General features: G+C 37.4%; 1 protein-coding gene and 1 pseudogene across 2 annotated transcripts; one reads left to right on the plus strand and one right to left on the minus strand.

Moving 5' to 3' along the window:
- LOC105864882 (putative ATP-dependent RNA helicase DDX43 pseudogene) overlaps positions 1-20709 on the plus strand; it is a 34744-nt pseudogene extending 14035 nt beyond the window's left edge.
- Positions 8678-20845, minus strand: LOC105864983 (amine sulfotransferase-like). Of its 2 annotated transcripts, none has more exons than XM_076003037.1 (6): positions 20704-20845; positions 17230-17438; positions 14392-14412; positions 13397-13438; positions 11871-12057; positions 8678-9729 (listed from the first exon to the last, which is right to left on the minus strand). In XM_076003037.1, the coding sequence occupies exons 1-6, from the start codon at positions 20843-20845 to the stop codon at positions 9602-9604; spliced, it is 729 nt and encodes a 242-aa protein (XP_075859152.1). In that variant the 3' UTR covers positions 8678-9601. The 2 variants fall into 2 exon arrangements, with proteins under 2 accessions (XP_075859152.1, XP_012608698.2); XM_012753244.3 differs by having other exon boundaries at positions 13397-13491; positions 14286-14412.
- Between the last annotated feature and the right edge of the window lie 4251 nt (positions 20846-25096).

The raw sequence follows: 25096 nt of genomic DNA on the forward strand, positions 1-25096 counted from the left end.
AAATTAGGTCCTTAATCTAATATGAAGTAGTGTCCTTATGAGAGGAGAGAAGATACAGACACAGACACATGCAGAGAAGACAATCCAGGTGAAGACAGACAAAGAGGGATAATGTGACGTGAGGACATTGGAGGAAATGGAGTGCAGGGCCCTCAAGCTAAGGACTTCTTGCGGCTATCAGAAATTTGACGAGGAAGGGAAGTTTCTTCCCTAGAGGACTGATTTCAGGCTTCTAGCCTCTAAAACCATTGAAAATATTTAAGCATCCATTTGAGGTACTTTGTTTTCACAGCTGTAGGAAAGTAATACTCTTAATAGTGTACTTTTATCATCCTCACTGGTATTTTATAACTTCGTCATCCTTTTGTCTCCTTAATTCAACATTGCTCATTTGTCTTTTCAGAAAGTGTTAATGCCACAGTATTTTACAACTTACCAGCCTGGTGTTGTAAACAGCCTGGTGTTGTAAACAGTGGTTTCATTTAATCACATCTTTATTTGTAGTCATACTTATAACTTGCACTTTCTTGTTTGTGTTTTCCCTTTGAGTCAGCCTGCCAGCTTGGGCCATTCGTCTTTTCAGAAAAACAGAAAGGAGATGAACATTTGCAGTTATTTATTAATTCCATTGTTTCTCTGTTCCAAAATACTAGTTTCTGTTTGTATCATTTTTAATAATATTCTCCTTTTCCATTTTCTAGCTTCTTGAGTAAAATGCTTAGTTGAATGTTTCCACTCTTATATGTTAATGCAAAAGCACTTATAGTTGGCATTTTAATTCACCATTCATTAGCAGGTCCTCCTCAAGTTAGAGCCAGTACAATTATATAAAACCAATCTTTGCCCAGCTGAGGTCTAGAGGGCATTTCTGCACACTCCTAGAATAATCACTTTTTCAAACCAATGTGTACCCACCAGCAGGCTCTGAGCAGCAGCTGCATAGCCCGTGTGACCCTGGCAGGTGTCCCACACTCCCTCCCCTCAACTCTCACAGCAGCCCCACTCTCTTCTGCTTTGGAGTCTTTAGGACTAATCCTGTTGTACTCTTGGTCCCAGCAATGTTGGTCATCACAAGAGATTTGGGCTTTCAACTCATCCCCACGTTGGTGCCCCCCCACCAGGCTCTGGACATTACTTTTACTGAGTGCACATTCTGTCCCTCCAAATTCCTGAAATGCTATATCTTTGCCCTTTGAAATCATGATCTGTTAATGATTAATCTGAACTTCACCCTTTTGCTCACTGATCTTACATTCTGCTCTTCCACAACCCCTGAATCCCTTTGAAATACATGGTAACATATAAACCAAGTATTTTGTAACCTCAGCATCTTCTGGGAACTGGTCTTTCACCAATTTGCTGGAACAAATTTGTCTCTTTCCACTGAAGTTAATGCTTCATTTGTAACTCTCTGAAGTGATGGATATTTTCGTCCTCATACGTGGGGTGTTGTCTTCCCTCCTTCTTATTGCTACTTTCAGACAATGAGCCCTACTCCCTCCATAAATACACACAATTTTGATTTTCATATCAAGTACCGAGTTCACCAGTGGAGAAAGTTCCCCTGGCATTTAGAACAAAGACCCAAAGTATAGGGGAAATTATCTATTTTTATGCTTAAGTTGATCAAAGTCTAGACTGCATTGAATTATGATGTGACAAAAAGGGCATGATATGACGGTAATTGACTAAGTGGGGAAACTCAGTAAAGTCTGTCTGTTCAGATTCTTCTTGTTCACTCTGTGCAACATTCCTTCTTACCAAATGTGGGGCAGGACCCCTTTGGAGCTGAGGGGTTTTGACCTACAATCAGGCAAGACAGGTCAGAGAATTTCTTTATGGCCATGTCACAGTAACAGTCATCCCCTCTAAAGCTAACTAATGACTCTATTTTGTCCAGTGCTTAATTGTGTATTTGCTTAACAATGCCAGCAACTGTACTTGAAAAACTAACTATAGAACCACAATTATGAGATGCCCCCACTTGAGGAAAATGGTGAGCAGATGACCTTTAATGCTGTTGTGGCCTAGCTGACACCAGCCAGGCTGCCAGATGGCCCATTCCTCACGATAACCATCAGAACAGGATGTGCTCCCTGCATGTAGCTAGCTGCTCTCAAGCCTCCTTCCCCTTTAAAAATCTTTCCATCAGCCTCAGCAACGGGATATGGCCATTGGGACATTAGCCTGCCATATTCTCAAGTTATTGGCTCTTGAATAAACCCACTTTTCCTTTCAACAACCCTTGCCTCTTGAGTTTGTTCTTTGAGGGGTGAGCAGCTAATTCCAAATTCAGTTAAAGCCAGATATGGGGAAAGATTACTGTATATTTCTAGTTTCTAAGGCTTGCCTTGGGGAGACAGAAAAAGGACTATGGGAGTTATGAGCCAAAAACTCTGAATGAAAACCAATATATCTATTATATGTTCTGTTATAACTTCTGATGTTATATTACATATTCTCATCATAATCTACAGAAGTGCTTCCTTAATCATCAGTATATATTAGTTAAATGCATACTGAGGATATAATGTATCAATTATTGCAGCTATTACTAGGCTTTAAGAAATATAAGATATAATTTTAATGCCTACTCATAAAAAACAAATATTTGATGTGAGAAATTTTTGACTAACACCAAGATTGGGAAGTCAAAATATTGTATATAAATTATTTCAGTTTACAATTTCCTTAACTTGTAAGAATGTGATTTGCTACTTAGTAGTGGACTCTACCTGAACATGTGATATAAACATCTTTTCATAATGCTCTGGATTAAATGAGAAGAATGAATTTACAAACCTAGCTCAAATAGAAAGAGAGTGCATTATAAATACCTGTGGGTGCACTAACAATTTAAAACTGAATACTTAGGACAAACTAGGATGGAAAAAAAAAAATAAAAATAAAAAAAAAAAAAACTGAATACAAAACCACAAATGTGAGAAAATCAGATATACATACAGATTGCATAAGTCCCACACCCTTTTCTAGTCATTTCTGCCAAAAGTGGGATCCACTAGAATGTGCACTTGATAAAGGACCTTTTCTTTCTGCTCCTCTACTTCAGTTGGTACTAGAATAATGACTAGCATAGAGGAGGCATCTGCAAATACTTGCTGAGTGTGTAAAGGAATGAGTCCTTTGCTACTTCTATTTTATAACGTAGTGTATTTTTTTAAATATACAAATTATCAGATAGAGCTTGGGATAAATAAAAATAAATGTGACCAAAGGAGTGCCCCCCCATTAGAAAAATACATTAAATAGACAATATACAAAATTTTGGAAAATTGTCACACACACACCTCCCACCACTAGCGTACCATATTAAAACAATTATAATTCCAGTATATAAAATATTTACTTCCAAAATACTCTACCAAAAATTTACCTGTTAGCCAATTTGCCTTATGCATTTGGTTAAATTGCCTTAATCAAATTGCTTTCAGCCAGAATTTATGATCACAAGAGGGAGTAGAATGATAAGAGATGGGAAATATGGTCTCTCTTCTTGAGGAATTCCCACTTCGGGGATAGATAAATATGCCACTAGATGAAAACTCACAGGATGCTCCTATGCCACAAACATGGGATACCTAACTTACCTGGATTGCTATGGCCCAAGGCACCTTCTCAAAAGAGAAAGTACCTGAGTGGACCAGCTAAAGGGCAGGGGCTGTGTTTTAGTTGGCTTTATATTTATAGCTTTGTAGAGAATCTATATTGAAACTTTTATTGGATGAGTATATGGAATCAAGTGGAAGATACAGGGGGCCACGTTAAAATGATGTATCTTAGGATTTAATCTGCATGGGAAAATATAATTTAAAAGAAGGAATTATGGGAAGAAACATGGAGACATAGGAATCTCTTGAAATATCAGAGAAAATCCCTATTGGGAAATAGAGAAAAGAGAGTAAATTGGAATTATGGAGGTTAAAATTTGGGAGAAGAAGAGGAGCATTTAAGATTTTGAGAAGCTCCTTTATAGAATGACAATTTCCAGAGTGTTCTTTAAGGTGGGAGATGGCTAAGGTGGGGTGAAAATAATATCATTCATGAAATTAATAAATTATGAGGCTAGAATATTGAGCATGGGTTATACATTAGAAATTGAAGTGCCAATGATAGCTCTTAGATATGTTAGTTGATATTAATTCAAATTTTAAAACACATTCTTAATCTTAAATTTCTGTGATTTTTTTTTAAATAAGGGTCCTGCTATGTTGCTCAGGCTTACCTGGAACTACTGGGGTCAAAGGTCCTCCTGCCCTCAGCCTTCTGAATGTTTGCGAATACAGGCATGCACCAGCGCACCCAGCTATGTTCTTGTGATTTGTGCCAGATTTAAAAGATGGAAATCTGAAGTCAAAGACTCAGAAATGATTTACTTTGATTAGGTGCTTACAAAATAATGTACTAAAAAAAAGAGAGAGAGAGAAAACAAGTGAAAAGCACCCACAGCACTTAGGTTTTCAAGCCATGAGGTTTTGCTTTTAAAACTGTACAAAAATTAAAACAAAATTATTTCCTATGCATCCATTGGAAGGATGAATGTTGTGTGTAAGAGGCTTGGTGAGGGCTAAATTTGCCTTTAGGAATAAAAACTTCTAGAGTTCTTAAATATCCTGGAGTGAAATAACCCTGAGTTAATTCACCTAAACTTTAAAAGAACTGTCTTTTTTACTTCAAACACACTTTTGCTCAGGAGAAGATGATCTTCATATATGGAAACAAGAAGGGTTTGGCAGTAGGCTTAGGGCCCCTCCAAGGTACAAGTCTTGGGGGTGTGGTCAGCATGTGGAATTTAAGCCCCTGCATCTGCAGTGGGAAAGAAAGGAAGGGAATTGGATTGGGAATGCACCTAATATCCTCCAGTAGTGAAAGATGGGAAAATGGTGGAGAAGGTCAAGGACAGAATAAAGGGTGGGGAGTGGGGTGACAGAATGGGCTATTAATCAAAATTTTAAATAGCATAGTGCAGAACCATATTGGAGACTCAGGAAAATGCAAAAATTAATGTGTATTTAATATTTTGATGTTTTGTTCATTGTAGATTTCATTTTTACTTTTATGTTAAAAATATTGCCTTAAAATATTATTTCTCTTGATTATTGAGTTTTGGTCCCTTCTTATGGATTGCACCCAAGACCAGTGCTTCACTCTCCTCTCCCTAGGCTTCGGCAGATCAAGAAGGCTTTTGGGTTCCCTGGGTTCCACCCCCAAGATCATTAGGTAGAAAGGCCTGGAGACGGAACCACATGGGGCTTTGAAGTAAGGGAGGCTTCTCTGCCAAAATGAAGTTGCTCTGTGGACATGAAAAGAAGCCCCAAGCAGACAGCATAACTAAAGCAATTAAGGATCTAGAAGTTACTGGGGTTAGGATACTGTTTCGTGCCCAAGACATTAAAAAATATGTTCTTGACTTTGATCATATCCAGTCCACACATATCTAAATGTGACAGAACCGAAAAATTACAGTGCATAATACTCCAAGTATGGTGGTGGTGTTAATGGTTTGATTCTTGTGAAATTCAGACAGTCTTGACAATACGGATCTGGAACGTGTTCCAGCTATACTTTTGGGATAATAGGTTTTGAAAACCTTCTTGATCATTTTTCATATTGTTTTTGAAATGTTTTCTTTTCTGAACATTTACTCCTTTAACTTTTTACTCTCACAAGTTTTACACACAATAATTCTGTTATATTTTCTGACATTTAACATTGTTTTTCTAATGTCAGATGGATTAATCTCTATATAAATCCCTTAAGAGATTGGAATCTGTTACTAAAGGTGTTTTAAGGGTAATTATTGAATTCTAAAAGGTAATTATTGACCTTTATGAAAATAAAGTTACATTAAAGATTTAGGCAAATCCTCAAAGGTATGCATTTAATATTTTCTTTCTTTCCTAGTTATTGTCAACTAATTTTATAGAATTCTATGTGAAAATGAAGTGTCTCTATTCACTTGCATTTCTTATAAAGAAAAGTTGGAGTTTCTGTCTTCACAACTTTGGAGCTCAATGGATAATGAACCATAAGCTGCACACATTGTACCAGCTCCAGAGAGTTTGAGCACAGGGAAAAAGATTGTGAAGATGTATTATTTAATTCATACTTAATGTTCAAGTTCACTACTGAAATTTGACACATTGCCTAGTATGAACATATTTCATACAGTTAGTGAAACAGGTGAACATACGGTGAGAATTGGGATAATAGGCTCTTTCGCTAACTGTGGGAACTTGAACAAACATCACTGTACTTGTGATCCTCAATATTCTATCTGTAAGATGGGGATAATAATAATTACTTAGTATGAACAATTTATCTTTAAAGATGAAAAATTTATCAACATATTCCTAATTGGTCAGTTATCAGTGAAGTTTTTCTCAAGGCTTTGCCTATAAATCTTTCCTCTTTCCTATCACCCTCTATTCCACCTACCTTACACAAGTAAATTATAGTGAAGAGGAAGACGCTACCTTCCTTTTGCCATTGTTTTATTTAAAAAAATATATAATTCAGGAAAACACCAAAAGGTAACTTAGCTGCACAGGCTGTGCCTCTTTAGCTACAGTTGCACAAATGCTGCCCTGCATTGCCATCTGTAGCAACAAAACTGCCCCAATTTAGAAGAACTCTGAGGAGCATCCCTTCCTTCTCCTTAGCTCCCTCTTTGGTCAGCGGTGGCCTCTGTTGCAAGTGCATTGCAGTTCAACTGCTCCCTCAGTCATGTCTCTTTCATTCTCACAGATTGTTCCTGAGAGCATTTCCCTGTCTTCATGCAAATCCCAGTCTGTTTCCTGGGGAAAACAACCTAAAGCATCTTATCAAATGATTTAAATTCAAACACCAAGTGACTCATTGGTGCATCAGAACTGTCTGAGGGCAGAGTTTGGTAGGACAGGTCTTCAGCTAGTAGTGCCCTTGGCTAGTGCCCACAGCCATCGAACCATGGTAGGGAGAGTGCTTCTGTGTGGGTGCTGGGAATGCGTAGGAGCATTGCTGGTTCTCGCAGTATATTGGGATGGGTGGCAGCCAGACTTGGTAGACATTTTCTGGTGTGAGTACAGTCCCACAAAACAAAAACTGTCCTAAATTTAAAATGATCCTCTGGACATTCATAGTTGTGAAAACCCATATTTAGCTACCTGAGTATAGAAACAAATTCCATTTGGAATAAAAATGCAAAGTTTGTTTTGCAAAATTTTAATAATCACTGAATGCTGTAAGAATGAAATTACCATGCAAATTGAGGGAAGAGTAGGCTTATGTTTAGAAATTTATCAGGAACTTTTCAACATTTGAAAAAATAACATTATCAATTACTTGCCTCATATTGTACAGAATTGCCAAGACAATGTATATATTGTATACACTCCCAGTTTTTTAATTTATCGTGGTTGTACTTATAACTGCAATAATTTGGCTGCTTTATTATGTCATGTCATCTAATAATACTTGAGTATTTCATATATTTCCTAAATAAAGTATATATAATAGATCTTAGTTCTATTAATGTTTGCCTTAAATGCTTTCATAGAAATGATACATATTTATTTTAGACATTCACAATGATATAAAATTGTACAATTAATTTTAAAAGATCTCAAATGCCCCTATAAGAAATACTGTCATTAATATTTGATGACCACTATCACTCTCTGCATAACTATTGGTAGAAAGGTAATACAAACAGGGCTGCTATCCGCCAGCACACATGAACACTCCCACCCAACTGCTTTAAGGCACTGTTTGCTCTGAATTGTCAGTGACTTTGTCATATTGATGCTACATATTTTGAATATCATTGTGGAATAACACTATCATGGCCACCACCAATGATAACATCTAGCACACACTGGGAAAACAGTTAAATGTTTAGCTCCACTCTAAGTCTTTTGCATGTATTAACTTATGTAATCCTCCCAACAATTATACAAAGTAGGCACTCGTTATCTTTATCTATGGATATGACAAGTGAAGGCAAAAGTTGATGTAACTTGTCCAAGAACACAGGGCTACTGTATGACTAGTGACACATGGATATACAGGCACCTTTCTTGTGCTCTCTGCCAGTCACTACGCTCTTCAGGATAGCCATTGTCCTGACTTGCTAAACCACAGATTAATTATACCCTATTTAAATGTCATACATGTATGATATCCACACTTTTGTGGTGGTCATTTTTGCTCAATACCACACTCTAATGATTTATACATGCTTTTGCATGTTTTATAATAATGTGCTTATTTTCATTGAGTTATTACATTACAGGTGTACACTACAATGTTTTATCCCATTCTGTAGGTTGCCTTTTCATCTGTTGATGGTTTTTAGTTTGATGCAAGTCATTCATCTACTTTTGTCTTTCTTGCCAGTGCATTTGGTGTCATATGTAAAAACTCCTTGCCCACACCAATGTACATAGGCTTTTCTTATGTTTCCTTCTAGTCGTGCTATGATATCAGGTCTTACATTGAACATACACTCTTGATTAACACTCTCAACAAAATATAAGGGGTAAGGAAAGGATATCCCACAATGCAATAGGTTTTCTTGATGTTCTTTAAAATACTTATTGACTTATAAGACTTTTGAATATTTTGAGATATATATGTGGTATTATGATAAATGTATACAATGAGAAATGGTCAAATCATGGTAATTGGAATAACCATCACTTTGTTTTATTTTATATTTTAAGATAATTTTTTCTAATTTTTTTTATTTCAGCATAATATGGGGGTACAAATATTTAGGTTACATATATTGCTTTTGGCCCACCCGAGTTAGAGCTTAAAGCGTGTCCATCCCCCAGAGAGTGCACACTGCACCCATTAGGTGTGTATATGCCCATCCCTTCCTCACCCTCCTCATCTGCCTGACACCTGATGATTGTTATTACTATATGTGCACTTAAGTGTTGATCAGTTAATATCAATTTGATGGTGAGTACATGTGGTGCTTGTTTTTCTATCTGGTGATATTTCAATTAGTAGAATGGTCTCCATCTCTATCCAGGATAATACAAGAGGTGCTAGAACACCACTGTTTTTTATGGCTGAGTAGAACTCGATGGTATACATATATCACATTTTATTAATCCATTCATGTATCAACTTGTTATCTATAAGAAGAAAATATTGAATAGTTTTCTTAAAGCATGAGAAAAATAGCCAAATAAAAGATATTACCCTTGAATACCTGAATATGTTTAAGATAACAGTCCTCCAAAGTAAAACATAAACCATACAATCCATGAAATGACAGTTTAACTCATATTATCACACAAAAATTAAAATTCTGAATATGTCTGGAACATCATAATCAGTTTGTAAGTAAACGTAAAAGTAAAGAGTACAGTTCTCCATGATTATATGCCAAAACGATATGAAGAATCTTCAGTGGATCAGAAGTGGATGAATCCCTGGACATAAGAACCTCTCCTAATGGCAGAAATATAAAGCTATTAATATTCATTAATTAGTGAGATTTTTCAACATAGTTCAGAGAGTCAAAGATTGAAATGTAAGACTTAATGTATTTCCTGCTGAAGGTGTTTTCTGAGGTTTCTGTGTGCTGAGCTTAATTCTGTGTTTCATTTACATCCCAGATGAACTGCAATGGAAAGTCTTTCATCTGCTTTCGGAAAATCTTGTCAAATCTTTCATTCTGCTCGACGGTCATGTGACTTTTCCAGTCTCCAATGGTACCTGGTAGAGAATAACCGAGAAATAGCTTGAGAGAAGTTGAAATTTTGCCATGTAGTGAAGGGCAAAACAAACATGTAACTCAGTGCTGGAAGAAACCTATTCCCACTTTTATTTTTCAGCCCATTAAGCCCTCAGGCATTCATCTACTCGCTAAGACTCTCTACCCTCTCACTTTATGACAAGCAGATAAACACACTGATCATTGCAATTTTACTATAATTATGTTAAGTCATCACCCACATTCTCAGTGTCTGCTCTTTGGAAACTGAAAATTACTACAACTTGATCACGGTTTTGTTCAAGACCACATTGCTTCCTCTAATCTACAGAAGTCTCTTAAGAATTCTATATATAAGTCATCACTGAGATAACACTTACAGGTAAAGACTTGGATGCTCAGAGAGATTTTGTAAAACAGCCAAGATCATACAGTATATATTGACATAGCTGAAATCATTCCAGCTTTACCCCATTTACTTGTGACTTGCCCTTAAACTAAACTTCAAAAGACACACAGTTGCCATGAGGAATAGTAGCTGATACAAAGAAAGGCAAAAGAGGAAAGACTGATTTGAAAAACAGGCTGTACTGAAAACATATTGAAAACTAAAACAAACGACTGAAGCACTGAATGAAGTAAGAACACAAACACCTAGTGCAGCACTGCTAAAGCCACAGCAAACAATGATAACTGGATAAAATCAAGGAGCAACTCTTTGAGTCCCTTTAAAATAAAAACATGTTCACTTCCACAAAGACATTTTGCTCATTTTTATATTTTTTATAGTCATATCAGTCTCTCATTGTTGGAGTTTCCTAAGGACACACAAACACAGGAAAATGTCTTCTTTCAAATACAAAATGCAAGTACAGTGCTAACGGAAGGAGGGCAATTTCCTGAGCATCAGGAAGATAGTAAGGTGTATTTGATCTAATGGCAATGGGTGTGTCCCACTTCTTGTCAGCTCAGTGCTACCAGTGCTTCAGATATTTCAATAGAAGGGGAAAGGACACACCAAAGACAGGAATGGAAGGATATACAAACTTAGAGAAATTCAAACCCAATATTTATTCCTCATTGACATATGGTATATAACTATATGAAATTATCAAGTGCTAAATCTGTGTCTATAGTTCTGTGTAATACTATGTTAACAAATATGAAATATAATGTGGAATAATAGAGTAAAGTAATTAAAATATTTTAATATTTTTAATTCTAGCAATTGCATGAAGAATCCATGTATTCTAAAAACTCATTCCCCAGAAGCCAAATAAATGAAATATATCTATAATTTTTTAAAAGTGTTATACTAGTTTAGGCCAGGCGCTGTGGCTCACGCCTATAATCCTAGCTCTCTGGGAGGCCAAGGCGGGTGGATTGTTCAAGGTCAGGAGTTCAAAACCAGCTTGAACAAGAGCGAGACCCTGTCTCTACTATAAATAGAAAGAAATTAATTGGCCAACTAATATATATACAAAAAATTAGCCAGGCACGGTGGCGCATGCCTGTAGTCCCAGATACTCGGAATGCTGAGGCAATAGGATTGCTTGAGCCCAGGAGTTTGAGGTTGCCGTGAGCTAGGCTGATGCCATGGCACTCACTGTAGCCTGGGCAACAAAGCTTCTGTATCAAAAAAAAAAAGTGTTATACTAGTTTAATAAAGACATGTTATAGTTCATCCCAATAACAAAAAAAGAGCCAATATGTGTTGTTTTTTCACCACAGTCAGCGTTCCAGATAAAACATGGAGATGTAAGAGAGCAAGTGATAACCACTAGGCTTGTCAATATTCCATTGTCAGGTGCTGTGGCCCTGTTTAGGAGGGGGAATCATCTAATCCTAAGTGAATATCCATCTCGTGGCAGGTAAGCACTGTGCTAGCCATCAGTAGATGTTCCAAGGCCACATGGAAGACCTTGTGAGCTTAGATTCCCCATCAGATAACCTTCAGGAACCAGACAATGTAGTAGCATGGAGAGCACCAGGAAGACATCATGTAAAAGAAACTGACTAGAGAAGGGAAAGGGCCAAGAGGGCTCCACTGTTTGAAACTCTACCACAAACCCCAGGGCTACACTCTGTTCTATCTGCAATACAGTGGAAAACAACCGTGCACTAATTCACTGCCGAGCTTCACCTTTGCGAAGGAAATGACCTTCTCTTAGTTTTGACCCAAAATACAAGTAGAGTGCATTTTCATAATTTGCTAGTGGGTCATCCTTCATGCTCTCAAATGTGGCCTGTCTCACCACAGCATTCAAGGTCTCCTCACTCAGGTCTTCACCCAGAAATTTGGAGAGTTTTAACACAGAACTTCTGAGATCCTGAAATAAATCACAGTATGATAAATTAGACAAATTTTTAGAAGGGGGACACAGGCAAGTGTCATAGATAAATATCATTGAGGGAGTGAAAATTGTGGATACTGCAGCTGGTTGTCAGTTTTGAGTTGCATAGTGTAACTTGACTTTCTTATTTCATACTGGTATTTTTTCGTTTGTCTGCTGTTTGAGAGTTTAATTAGCTTAATTGCATATTTTTCATTTTCTCTGTGTTCACTTAGCAAAGTTTCTACTGTCAGGCACTGTCCTGGGTGATGTGGGGACGGGAAGAAAATCAGTGCTGGGAATTGAGCCCAAGATCTAGAGCAAGAGAGTTATTGTGGAATGGAATTAAGAGAAAGTTACAACAAAGAAGAGATATTACTCTGGGTTTTGAAGGAAAAACAGTAATTTTCTAAGTAGACAGAACTGGAGATATGCAATGTGAACATAAGAAAACAAATACACAGTGCTATAGTAGTATGGTATACATGAAATATAAGGCAACCAAAAAGTTAGAAACTCAGTTTTCTCAGAGCTTGATGGGGAAAGGCAGGATGAGAAAGTAGGGGACATGCCTGGAGAGATGTGTGGGACCAGACTGTGAGGAGGCTGCAATTGGTCACGTGGACCCAGCTGGACGCAGACATGAGACCTCACTTTGGATATTGAAACAGAAGAGAAAGTCAAATGTAAGAAGCTTCTGAGATTGGCTTTCATCCTGGAGAGAAGGTAGGAACAAAACAAGGGACCTAGTCCCTCTCTTCCTGCATCAAGTACTTCTAGATGAGGAACTGAGTTTGAAGCCCTGACAACTGTCTTATGAGAAGACACGTCACTGGTATAGCAAATATGAGAATATGGAAAGGTACAAAATGTTTGAGACATCTATGACATTGTTGAGTTGCAATGCCGAGCCTCAGGATAGGCAACATGTGCATGTCAATTACTAAACAATAGATGTTCTTGTATTTTAAGCTACTTATAGTTGACTGTTAGTGGGAGCCAGAATATTACCAAGGAAAGACAAACATTTTCATGTTTATATAATTTTTATTTTATTTTTTTCATTACAAACCCTTTTGTCAAAGGATGACCTTCAATGGATTCCTGTGAGGGAGCTGCTCTGCTGTATATGATGTTTTCATTGAACTTACTATGCAATGGTTAACTCAAGACAACACAGATAAAGTGAGTGATACTGGAAAAAAGCCTCATGTTAACCTTACTCTTAGATCTCAAATTCCATACTGTTCTTTGGGTGTTGTGGCATGAACTATGAATTCCTTAGGCCAGGCTGAGTTAGAGCTTAGATCAAAGTACAAAGGCGATCTCATCTCACCTTCTTCATTTCCTCGTACATCATGAACTGAATATTGAAGTTGTTTCTGTGCTCATACCAACCTTTGATATGGTCAAACCAAAGGTTTCCTAACACTGTGGGAAGAAGAGGTAAGTAATTAGGTAAACATGTTGGTAGATTGAACAGGTTATGAGGTGTGGGAATCTTTAATAACCAAAGAGGAAACAGATTTCTGTGGCCAGTCTCTAGATTTCCTTGCTGTGTGGTTATTGGGGAAGCATTTAGTTTTGAAAAGGGAGCAATTACACAAAATCAAAGCAAGTTAGTCTTTTAAAATGCAGTTTTTATGAACAGAAAGCAGTCTAGTGTGGGGTGAGTAAAGACCAAAAATGGAGAGCAGATGGACAAACCATTCGTGTCCTCCCTGCTCCTCTTCCTGTACCCAAACACACATGCAGAGACATTTCTACTCTCCATGTCCCACCATAGGGTCCCAGAGAAGTCACTTCTGCTCTGCACAGTGACCCAGAACCTAAGTTTAGGCGTCCTGTGTGATATTATCATCTCTGTCTCCACAGGCCTTGCTCCTTCTCACCTCCCTACGTTGGAATCCTTAGAAAAACAAAGGGGAAAGGAACTCTCAGACACACACTTCTGGCTTACTGAAACACTAACCTGTCCTAACTCTTCCCATGGCAAGTGATTTTGTAATCTAGTCAACCCTTGGAGAGTGGGTGAGACTAGAGCAATTGGCATAAATGGCAGGACTTGGTCCTTCTAGACAATTCTACCAACTGGTTGCTAAATTGACCACTGACAGCCATTCTACTCTATTTTCAACACCCTCTTTTCCACCCTCCAAATTAATAAAGCTTGAAAACTCACAACAGCACAGCGAATGCATTTTTTGGGTAATAATATCAGTTACCTTTCCCTTCCAAAAATTGTTTCATAAATGCGTCAATGGTGTCCGCAGCTTTAAATATGGGATATGTGTTTAAAAAATGAAAATATGAGCACATAACATCCTTAGGGTTTCTGTATATATATATAATCTGCAAAAGAAAGCAAAGGAATTATTGTTTCTGATGCTTTCATTTATCATGTTTACTTCAGAATATATCTCAATTGGATTAAGCCTGTTATTTTTAGCTTTCATAATTCCCTAAGTGTGTCCTCAGTATTCACAGCTTCTCCTTTATATTTAGTGCTTCCCCTTCTCTGCAACACCAATCAAGACACATCTCAAAGTTACTTCTTCGTATGGTTTGATTCACTCATCTTTTATGGTAACGTTTACCTAATTTTTGTCTACCCTTACTGAGTCAAGCACAAGTGCTTGGTACACAGAAGTTACTTTCTAAGTATTTTTTCTTTGCAAACCACCCAGAAATAGAGAACCTTGTGGGGTTTGTATTTTTTTGTTGTTGTTTGTGGTTTTTTAGGCCAGTGAATAGAAACAATGATAGTAGAGAAAGAACATAGGAAACTTTTACAGTAGGAACCCTGGCTGTGAGCAATTATTTGCAAACATCACTGCTCTCAACCAACCTAGAATATTTGTTTTCTTAAAATTTTCTAGCAGAACCAACCAGAATAAATTAATTCCAAATAACAATTAAGCAATCCAATCATATTGCAAAAAATCATCAATATCTACTCTACGCCACAACTCACTAGCTCAGTCTATGTTGCACAAATATTTAGGGGCTCTGATAAAATTGTAGGCCTGCTTCTTTGCTTTTAAATGAAATGTATAACTTTAATTACATATCTGGGATAACTTCCAAGTTTAGTAGAAAGAAGATTTCATTCACGTGCAGCCTCCCTGGGCACAGCCTGGAGTTAGCCCATAATGCTGTGAAATGAGGTGATAGACACAGGGTGTATCTGCAAGTCCCCTCAACCCTGAGTGATCTTCTAGTTCATTGAGGGATGGTCCTTTTTCCATGGGATATTGACAACTATTGATATTGCTAGAAAGGAACAAATGACCCTCCACATAACTAAAAAAAAAAAAAAAAAAAAAACTTTTATTCAATTTCTTATTGTGATTCTTTGGGTCTTAGAATGGCTTCTTATTATTCATCCATTTGCTTATATAAAAATGATGCACATGTAAGTATTAACAGTATCCCTGACTTACTTGTGCCATGAGTCCCGGTCCTAACACCCTTATAGAGATAATGACACATGTTCTTGACAGAGGGAACTTGAGAAGGGGAGAGTTGTGAAGAAAAAATAAAATATTCTATTTGGATAGTTTAAGTTTGAAATGTCTATTACATATACAATAGAAGATACTAAATAATTCATGTCACTCTAGAATTGAGAAAAGAGGTCAATTAGATATACATTGTATTTAACATGATATGTTTGGATAATATTACCTAGCAATTAACTGCACATGACAAGAAGAAAAGGACAGGAAAAATATCTGGAATTTTCAGCACTGGGAGAATGGACAGAGGAGAAAGGAGGAAGGGGCAATGCCTCAGTATGCTATTGTGTATTAAGAAACCCAAGTAACGATTTCTGAATAGCAAGGGTGTCTATTTTCTCTAAAACAGCAAAGATTAATTTGGAACAGAATTGGTTAACTCATCATCTCAGAGTTGTCATCAGGGAGTTACAGTCTCCCTGCTTTTCTACTCTGACAAGCTGACTCTCCTCCATGTCTGAGCCATCACTGCTCTTTCTTCCCCAAGGTCTCTTTAAAGAGTGAAGAGACTTTCCTGAGAAGATCCCCAGTAAACTCATTTTCCTGTGTCATAAGCCAGGAGTTTGTTACAATGGGAGCACCCTAAAAGGAATAAAAATCATAGGAGGCAACAGCCAGATAACCAGGGGCTTGAAGTCACAATTTAAGTTCAGTGATTTCTTCATTCATTCTTTCAACCAAACCACCTGCCAGGCACTGTTCTACACACTCTGAACACAGCAGTGAGCCCACCAATACCTCAGCCATGAAAGTGCTATGGTCTGGCCAGACAGATTGAAAATAAATGAATAACTAAATATATATGGTATCAGATGGTAATCAGTGCTGTCAATACAAGAACTTGCGTTATAGAATACAGTGGGTGACTTGGGTGAAGGAAAGGATGACAGGACTGTAAGAATCAACTCCAGGAGGCTTGACAGGGCCAGCACCAGGCTGAGGCAAATGCAGAGCCTGAGCTGTAAACTTTAAGGAGGGTCTCACTCTCAGGATCTTGCCACCTGCACGATCAGGGCTGATCCCGCACCTTCACGGCTCCTAGAGCATGTGCCTCCTTAATGTTGAGCCCAGGTGTCTTATTCTTCTCTGCCTTGTCTGGCTCTCCCAGAAGATCATTCCCATGAACATGAGGAACAGGCATAGAGCTAGAGAAAAAGGTAGAGAGCCAAGTGCTGACATTTTCAATAGGTGGTGGTCACTCGTCCAGGGAGGAAGGTACAAAGGGAGAGAATGTCATTATACAGAAGAGTGACTTGGTCTGTAGTTACCTTGACCTTCCAAGTAACTAGGTCTATAGGGACAAAGGAGCTTGGAAATTAGGCTGGGAATGTCAAAGGGAACCTGGCAGGGCACTAGGGGTATAGGAGGGACAGGAGTGCTAATGGGATGTGTGTAGGTATAGATACCTATTAATGTTTAAATTAGCTCTATTACCTACACAATTAGGAAGAGACAAGGTGAAAAATCAAATTCAAATATTATAACAGAAGAATGCAGATGTGTGCTGAGAATGACAGAATGTAAAATACATTCAATTTCATCCTTTGCTGTTTGCTACCAGCTGAATGAATGTGGTGTCGTGCAAGAAGGTACAAGGAGGTAAGGAAAGAGAGCAGTTCTTATAAGCAGTAATAGTATTTGTATGCCCTACTTTGGCTTTTTTGTTCTTCAGCCCTCTTGGAACCAAGTAGTATGGGAGGTGGGTAGCAAAGAGACGAGGAGATGGTCTACTGCCAAAATCTATATCTTCAAAGCAGTTTTCAAAAAAGGGGATACGATTATATGTCTCCAGATTTTCCGTTCTTTTGCGATGTTCCTCAAAATAAATCAAGCTTAATATCTGCTGACACCAGGCAGTTCCTATAAAAGAAATAATTTTGTTTTTATTAATGCATGGCTTTCAGAAAAATATATATAACCAGTTTTTAGTCAAATAAAGTTGTTATTACAGTAGGTTGTTGAGAATTTCATTTATGCAAAGTGACATAAGTCTAAAGGGAACATATATTGCTTTTATTTTTCATTTAGGATGTTACGTGGGGGTTTTGCATACAAATTTATTCTTTGACTCTTGCTTTCTTATGCTTCACCCATGGTACCTTTCAAATTATATTCTGTGCTTACCTCTAGACTTTTTGTCCTCAACCTATTCCCTAGGGGATGAGCTAATATAATCACAGAAAAAAAGGAATTACAGTGAAGAAGTAACCTGTAATTTTTCTCCCTTTCCCCATGTTTCCCTCATGATTGCTGCTTAAGGAAATGGTGTTTAGTTTGAGGCACCTACAAAAGGACTTTTGACACCAACATGTAGACAGAAATGAAAAGTTAATAACTGAAGTTTGACCATTGACTTTTAAGTGTGATTTGAGAAAAGCAATTAGATTAACTCCAATTAGAGTTGACATTTAGTTTTTTGATACCTCTTATGTATGCTTAATATTTAGGACTAAGATTTGAAACATTTCTTGTATATAGGTTGTTTCTCCAGTTTTTAAGTCAAATTGGGTTGAAATGGTTTACCTCACTGAAAAGTCACAAGCCCCAGTGGGATATTTCTCAGATTTCTGCTAGGAGCAAAACTATTGCTTCTCAACAATTCCCTACCTAGCCCTTTGTTTTCAAAGACTATTCAATCATCCCTGGTGAACAGCTGCACCTGGTGAGTAAGATCATTACTGAGTAAGATCATCCCTTGATGGCAGGTACAGGTGAGATGCACCTTACATGTTCCTCTTACTACCTAAATATTGGTGGCTGTAGTCTTCAGTGTTGCCAGGGAAGACTATGACCACATGTGCTTACTTCTTGTCATAGCTGGACCAAATATTCCACTGAAAATTCATTGATATGAAACTCTACAAAGTTTCTTACATCCTTCTTTATTTCTCAGATGACAGACTCTGCTTCTACAAGAGATATCACAGCTTCAAGGCCACAGCTATTGTAGATGAGGGTTTCTCAAGACTGACCAGAGCTGGTCACAGGTCTGTAAGTATTCAAGAACAGAAGAACTGGAAGAGTGTGTTCCCCACGCAAAAGAGTCTACATTTATTCTCCCTCCTCTCCTGCTGCTTCTTCTGTTTCCACTTCTCTCCCCCCTTCCTCCCTCTATGTCTACATTTTTTGTTTTTACCCTGTTAGGATGTCATATTTTAGAGTAAAGGAATCTTCATCTTTCCCTGCACTTCCTGTCATATTAACATCACTGCTTCATTTCAGTCCCTCATTTGTCTGCTTGTATGTTCCTTTATTCCCATTTCCTACCTAAAATGCTATAACTACACCTATCATTGCAACCAGTCAATTGGTTTTAAGGTGCATCTGTTTGCTTGAATATATTCTTTTGAGATGTGTACTGTTGTGACATCTTATATTTTCAATTTAAGTGGAGCATCTTAATTTTTATGCTTTTTTCACTGAGCACTATGATTTTAAGATTCATTCTGTGTTACCTCTGATCAACTGCCCCTATCAACTGCTGCCTCCTACTTCATAGTGTGCATCCCTGGGTTTTACCTATCCACTTTCTCACTCAGGGACTTCCTGCTCAAGCAGCATAGCAATGCACATCCTCATTTTGTTCCTATGCATGGACTTGTTTAAGAATTTTTCTAGGATAACTATTCAGGAGAGCAATTGCTTCTGTTGTAATAGAGATCAAAAAGCTGAAGGAAAGATACTAAATTATGAACAGGACCTAAGGCCATGCCAGGCAAGATTTCAGTCATGCACCTCCACATTTAAAGTATGAACTAGGTTTGAGGTGCCACAAGGTGCTTCTTTTTTCTAGTAGGTAAACATTGGCCTGGTGATAAGCAATATCGCTCACTGACTGCCATATGCTGACTAACTGAACCCCTATTACACATGCCACAACCGTACCTTTGATTGGACAAGAGATTGATTGCTGTAACTTTCTCCTTATAAGAGACCACCACCCATGAAGCAGTTGTGGCCAACTTACAGATACTGATCACTGAGTGCCTTTGTGTCCTTACTTCACCTTTTGATTCATAGGGCCTAACTGGAATGCAGTTAAATGTGGTCTCTACCCCCAAAGTGAACATGGAATGTATGTGACACGCATGTTTGCTTATTGTGCATGTGTGCGTCCCCTCTTGCAGAATATTCATAACTGCATCTAAAATCTATTGAACAGGTATGCTTGTCTACTCAGTTCAGCATAAATTCCTGTCTCATCCTTCTCTTCCTCAAAGTGGTTGATTTTCGATTTCAACCAGAGGCTGAGCCTCCTTTCTGGAGCTTGTGACTCTCTATGAGAAATAAAGAAACAAAGTTCTCCTCTCCAAAGTTATGAATCCTCAGACTTTTTCTGAGGCACTTAGTGTGGCTGTATGAACATGTCCAAGAATTTCCATATTGCTCTGCAGAGATGGCTGTTTTGGTCTCTTCTCCCATTGGTAATACAATAATGCATGTAGATCTGTATCCACTCCCTGTCTGCACTTGACATATTGACCTTTCTAATTCTTGTTAGTCTATGTGATGGTTAATATTATATGTAACTTGAGTGAGCTAAGAGATGCTTACATTGCCGGTAAAACATTATGTCTAGATGTCTCAGTGTGAGTGTTTCAGGAACAGATGACAGTTTGAATAAGTAGAATAAGAACATTGTCCCTCACCAATGCAGCCAGGAATCATCCAATCCATTGAGAACCCAAATAGAACAAAAAGCTGGAGGGAGGGCAATTACTTTCTCTTCCTGAGCCGAGACATCAGCTTCTCTGGCCCTTGGACATAGGAGCTCCATGTTTTGGGGCCTTTGAACCCTGGGACTTGCATCTGCATCTCCCCTATTCCCAGGGCTTCGTCCCCATACTGGGAGTTACACTATTGTCTCCCTCACTCTGAGGCCCTCAGACTTGGTCTCAATTACACCACAGACTTTCTGGGTTTCCTGCTCCCTCAGGGCATATCCAAAATAACATACAACTACACTGTAAAAAACCTCATTTGGCAGGATATTGAATAATGAGTTGTGTATGTCCAAAGGATTAACACGATTTGGCCATATGTAATACTAGTGAAAAAACTAAATTCTCTTATTATAGAAGTGTCATTTTGTGTCTTAGATTACTTTTTGAAATACTGTACTTACCAGATTTGGGGTATGTGACTATGAAGACATCGTCATCTCGAATTTCAAAATCATCTATATTCTCTAAAAAGCCAGTAATAGATGCTTTACGCTGAAAATAAAATCCTTTATATATCAATAAATCTCTTTCCAAATCTTCCATAATGCAGTACCTGCAAAAGACATACAACATTCTTTGAATGATATTTAGATGAATTTTGTATCTTCTTTCCATCGGTATTATTGCCTTTCAGTCATAGATTCAAAAAAAAAATTGATTCTTTCTTTTCCCAATAAACATATACAACATTCTAGCACTAAAAACCAATGCTGGGTGTGTGTCACTTGCTCCAAAGTCCAGGAGCCTGCTGTTTAAGGGGTGGGTCGTTGTTTATGTGTATATGCTGCACTCATGTAGCTACAGGGAGGAGAGCTGAAAGTAATTATTGTAAAAATTTCAAAAAATGTTGTTATCAGATGTTTGGTATGTATTCCACTATAAACAAATCTTTGTTACTTCCATATGTGCACATAATTGTCGATTGATTACTACAAATTTAATGATGAGTACCTGTGGTGTTTTTTCTCTGTTGCTATGATACTTTAATTAGTACAATGGGCTCAGCTTCATCCAGGGTACTACAATAGGTAGTTTGTTATTTTTTTTTTTATGGCTGAGTAGTACTCTATGGTATACTTATACCACGCATGTATTGATGTGCATTTAGGTTATTTCCATATCTATGCAATTATGAATTGTGCTACTATAAGCACTCAAGTACAGATGTCTTTCTTTATAGAATTTTTTTTTCCTTTTGGTAAATACTCAGTAGTGAGATTGCTGGATGAAGTGGTAATTCTACTTTTAGTTCATTGAGGTATTTCAATACACCTTTCCATAGAAGGTTTACTAGTTTGCAGTCCTATTGCTTGTTATATAAATCTGGACAAGAATAGCTTAGTGGTCAGTCAGTTATAGGTCAGAGGTTGTACTGAAATACTGGAAACTGATAAACTTTTCACATTTGCACTCTATACGACCGATAAAAAATGTAAAAGCTTAAAAGCAATAATTTTTTTTTTTAAGCAATCAGAAGTTTATTAACTTGTACATTTCATATATACATGGCCTTATCCTCCTGGTGCAGAGAAAGACACCCTTACAAATGGAAATTTCCTTTATAAATATAAATTTCCCTTTTAAAACAGTATCTTTTTTGACCTTTTTTTTCAGAACTTCTGCCAACTTCTGTCTGCTGTTGGCCAACATAATCAGCTCAGAATAATGCTTATACTAAACTAATATATTTTAGGATAGCATGTCTTGCTTTCTGCAAGCTATTCATTTTAATTAGTGACTGACAATAATTCCTTACTAACCATTAACATACTTGGTCTTAAGGAAATGAATATTTCTTATTTAAATTTAGAAATCACTATGAAAGAAAGGCAGTATAAATAGTTAGCCACAAACTCAAATTTCTGTCATAATAAAACTTAACATTTTACCGTTTAAGATTTCTCCAATAATAGAGATTGACACCCTTCTTCACATAAAATTTCTGTTTAGAGAATGGTGACAATGGGTAAAACGAAGCCATGAGATCCAAAGCAACTAAGGTCAGAAATACAAGCTGGCTTTGCTTAGTTTGGTATCTACACAGTAAAGATGACTGTGGGAGTGTGGGGATGGGTCTATGTTGTGATCCAAATCATGTAATGTGCTCAGTGTTAAGTCAGCAGGTACAAAAGAGTCATTAGTTATCTTAGCAGATGGCAAGACATACACGTTATTCAAGAAGCACTAATAATAGACAAGAAGGAGCAGTTAAGGTCAATAATCTAAGTGAGCAGAGAGTTTGAGTAGTGCCTGGATTATTTCCCTATAAAGTTCATCCCATTTTTAGACAAACTGCTTGGTTATTGTGAAACCCTTAACAAAGATGTCACAAAACAATACCTGAAGAACCAGCCTCAGAATCCTGCTCTACCTGTGTGATCCAGTGAGATGAAGACCATATGAACATTTGCCCACTTGAGTGGCTGTGATGGCAGATAAACGGTGATTTATTGTAATAGAATTTCAGAAAATGTCTAATCTTCCAGAGTAAATCTGTCTACTATGGGCAGATATGGCATTTGTTCATAATCTTCCCACTTGATTCTCAATTCTGTTTCACAAGAAACAACATAAAGATTGGAATTTCCCACTAGCTGTGCTACTGAAGTAGAAGCCCCTCGATCGATTTTAACAGTGACCTATGAACATAAGGGAGTCCTCAGTAGGACAGCAAGCAGACAGTTGTTTCAGTACATTCATCCTAACTTTCTGAAGTTATTCCACAACAGCGATGTTGTACTTGACGCAGCCACTTTGAAAAGTTGGAAGTTTTTGTGCTAAGATTATTTTTCCTAGTAAATAAATTTGGGGCTTTTTTCAGTGGTCTACTGTGAGAGCTGCATATCAGCAACAGTTTAACCCTCCCCTTGAGTTATTGTTGATTTTAGCAGCCCTGCTAGCTGGTCAGTCATTGATTCTCTTTGTGGAATATTTAGTCTCCATCTATATAACTTTCCATCCTCAAGAACAAAATTATTCTTCTCATTTGCCTTTATATGAGACACAAACTCTTAATTCTCACATAAATCCTACGGTAAGTAGCTTCTTTATTGTGTCTATTGTATACTACTTATGTGCAGTTTGATTGGCGTGATTTCCAACCTCTAGCCTAAATATCCTTAAGATATCTCCTCCAATCTATTGGAGGCAAAATTATTGTGTGAATGTTATGCTTTGACTTTCAACAGACCTAGCAATGATGTACCTCCAAAATATCTGCTTAGAAATTTAAGAACATACTCTACTAAAGCAAAGATATACATTATAGGTTAGGTACGGTGACTCAAGCCTGTACTCCTAGTGCTCTGGGAGGCTGAGATAGGAGGGTCACTTGGGGTCAGGAATTCAAGACCAGCCTGACTAAGAGTGAGAACTCTTTTCTATTGAAAATAGAAAAAGTGCACTGGGAAAGTTGGTGCTTGCCTATAGTCCCAGCGACTTGGGAGGCTAAGGGAGGAGGATCCCTGGAGCCCAGGAGTTTGAGGTAGGCTGATACTTTGGCACTGTAGACTTGGAAACAGAGCAAGACTCTGTCTAAAAAAAAAAAAAGATATAGATTCTATATATAAGTAGATTATAAAGCAGTGGAACTTCTATGTGACAGTAGAACTAGACATCAGATCCAGCTTGTTTGTTTTCTATTCTACTCCTACTCTGATCAACTTACAGTCAACATTTTCCCATGATTTTCACGTCTCCTTTGAAATTTTATTTCCTCTGAAAAAAGAGCTCACCTGTATTGTCCTTCCTGCCATTTTGTTTAGTTTCATTATATCCTACTGCTATAGAAAAATATTAGAAGAAAAAATAAAGTTTTTGTTATTGCAATATTCTGTATTATTCTACCCAAGATCTCAGTAACCTCAATCTCTTTTTGTCAGAATTCCCTCCAAACAGGGCTCAATTGTTGCAATCATACACAATGTCTTCTGTCTACTATAAATATTGAGGCCAATTTCTTTTTCCATTTTATATTGCAATGAATAAAAAAAGTTTACTCATATCCTCCCAGCTACTCCCCATAGAATCATCAATTGCTACACCACTTGCTTTACTTTTAAATAGTCTTTCTTTTGGCTACCTCCAGCTAACAAAAAATTCCCTAGCTCGCACCCAATTTTTCGTTCTCTGAAATATCAAGATACACATACTAAAAACATTTCAAAACTTGTCAAATGGGCAATTTTAACAGATTGTGATTGAACATCATTTTAATTATAATTCTACACCTCAAAATGTCATAATGTGTATTTGTGCATATGTTGCAACACCTGTGCTCCTTCCAATCCAATTTAGAACCAGATAGGGCTCAGGTCTGGGGTATATGCATTCCCCAAAGCCAGCTGTATATATATTTTTCTGCACAAGATAGCATATAGTCCACTTGATCTATCAGAACCAAGTGGCATCCCAGATCATGGGCAATCTCTCTCCCAGATGCATTTGTAAATATATTTTAACCCAGGTGACCATCAGGTACTGTTGTTTCACTCTTGTGAAAAGAGAGCAAGAGACAAACTTTCAATACCTCATATTCCTCTATCTTTTACACATGTTTTTTATAACTTCTTCTCTCACTGTTAAAAGCCCCTATGAATTTTCCACATTCTTCTTCTTAATAATTCTTATTCTCCCTTCATCTAAACTAATGGATTAAGCACACACATTTTAAAATGCACTCCGAGCATATCCTCTGCCTTTTACCAATACTCTATAATTGATGACCTGGTTGTTGATTGGAATTCCATGTGGTAATCATGTTAGGGGTTCTGAAATAGGTCTGTTAGGGGTTCA

This window comes from Microcebus murinus, chromosome 5, assembly GCF_040939455.1.
Source record: "Microcebus murinus isolate Inina chromosome 5, M.murinus_Inina_mat1.0, whole genome shotgun sequence".
NCBI lineage: Eukaryota > Metazoa > Chordata > Mammalia > Primates > Cheirogaleidae > Microcebus > Microcebus murinus.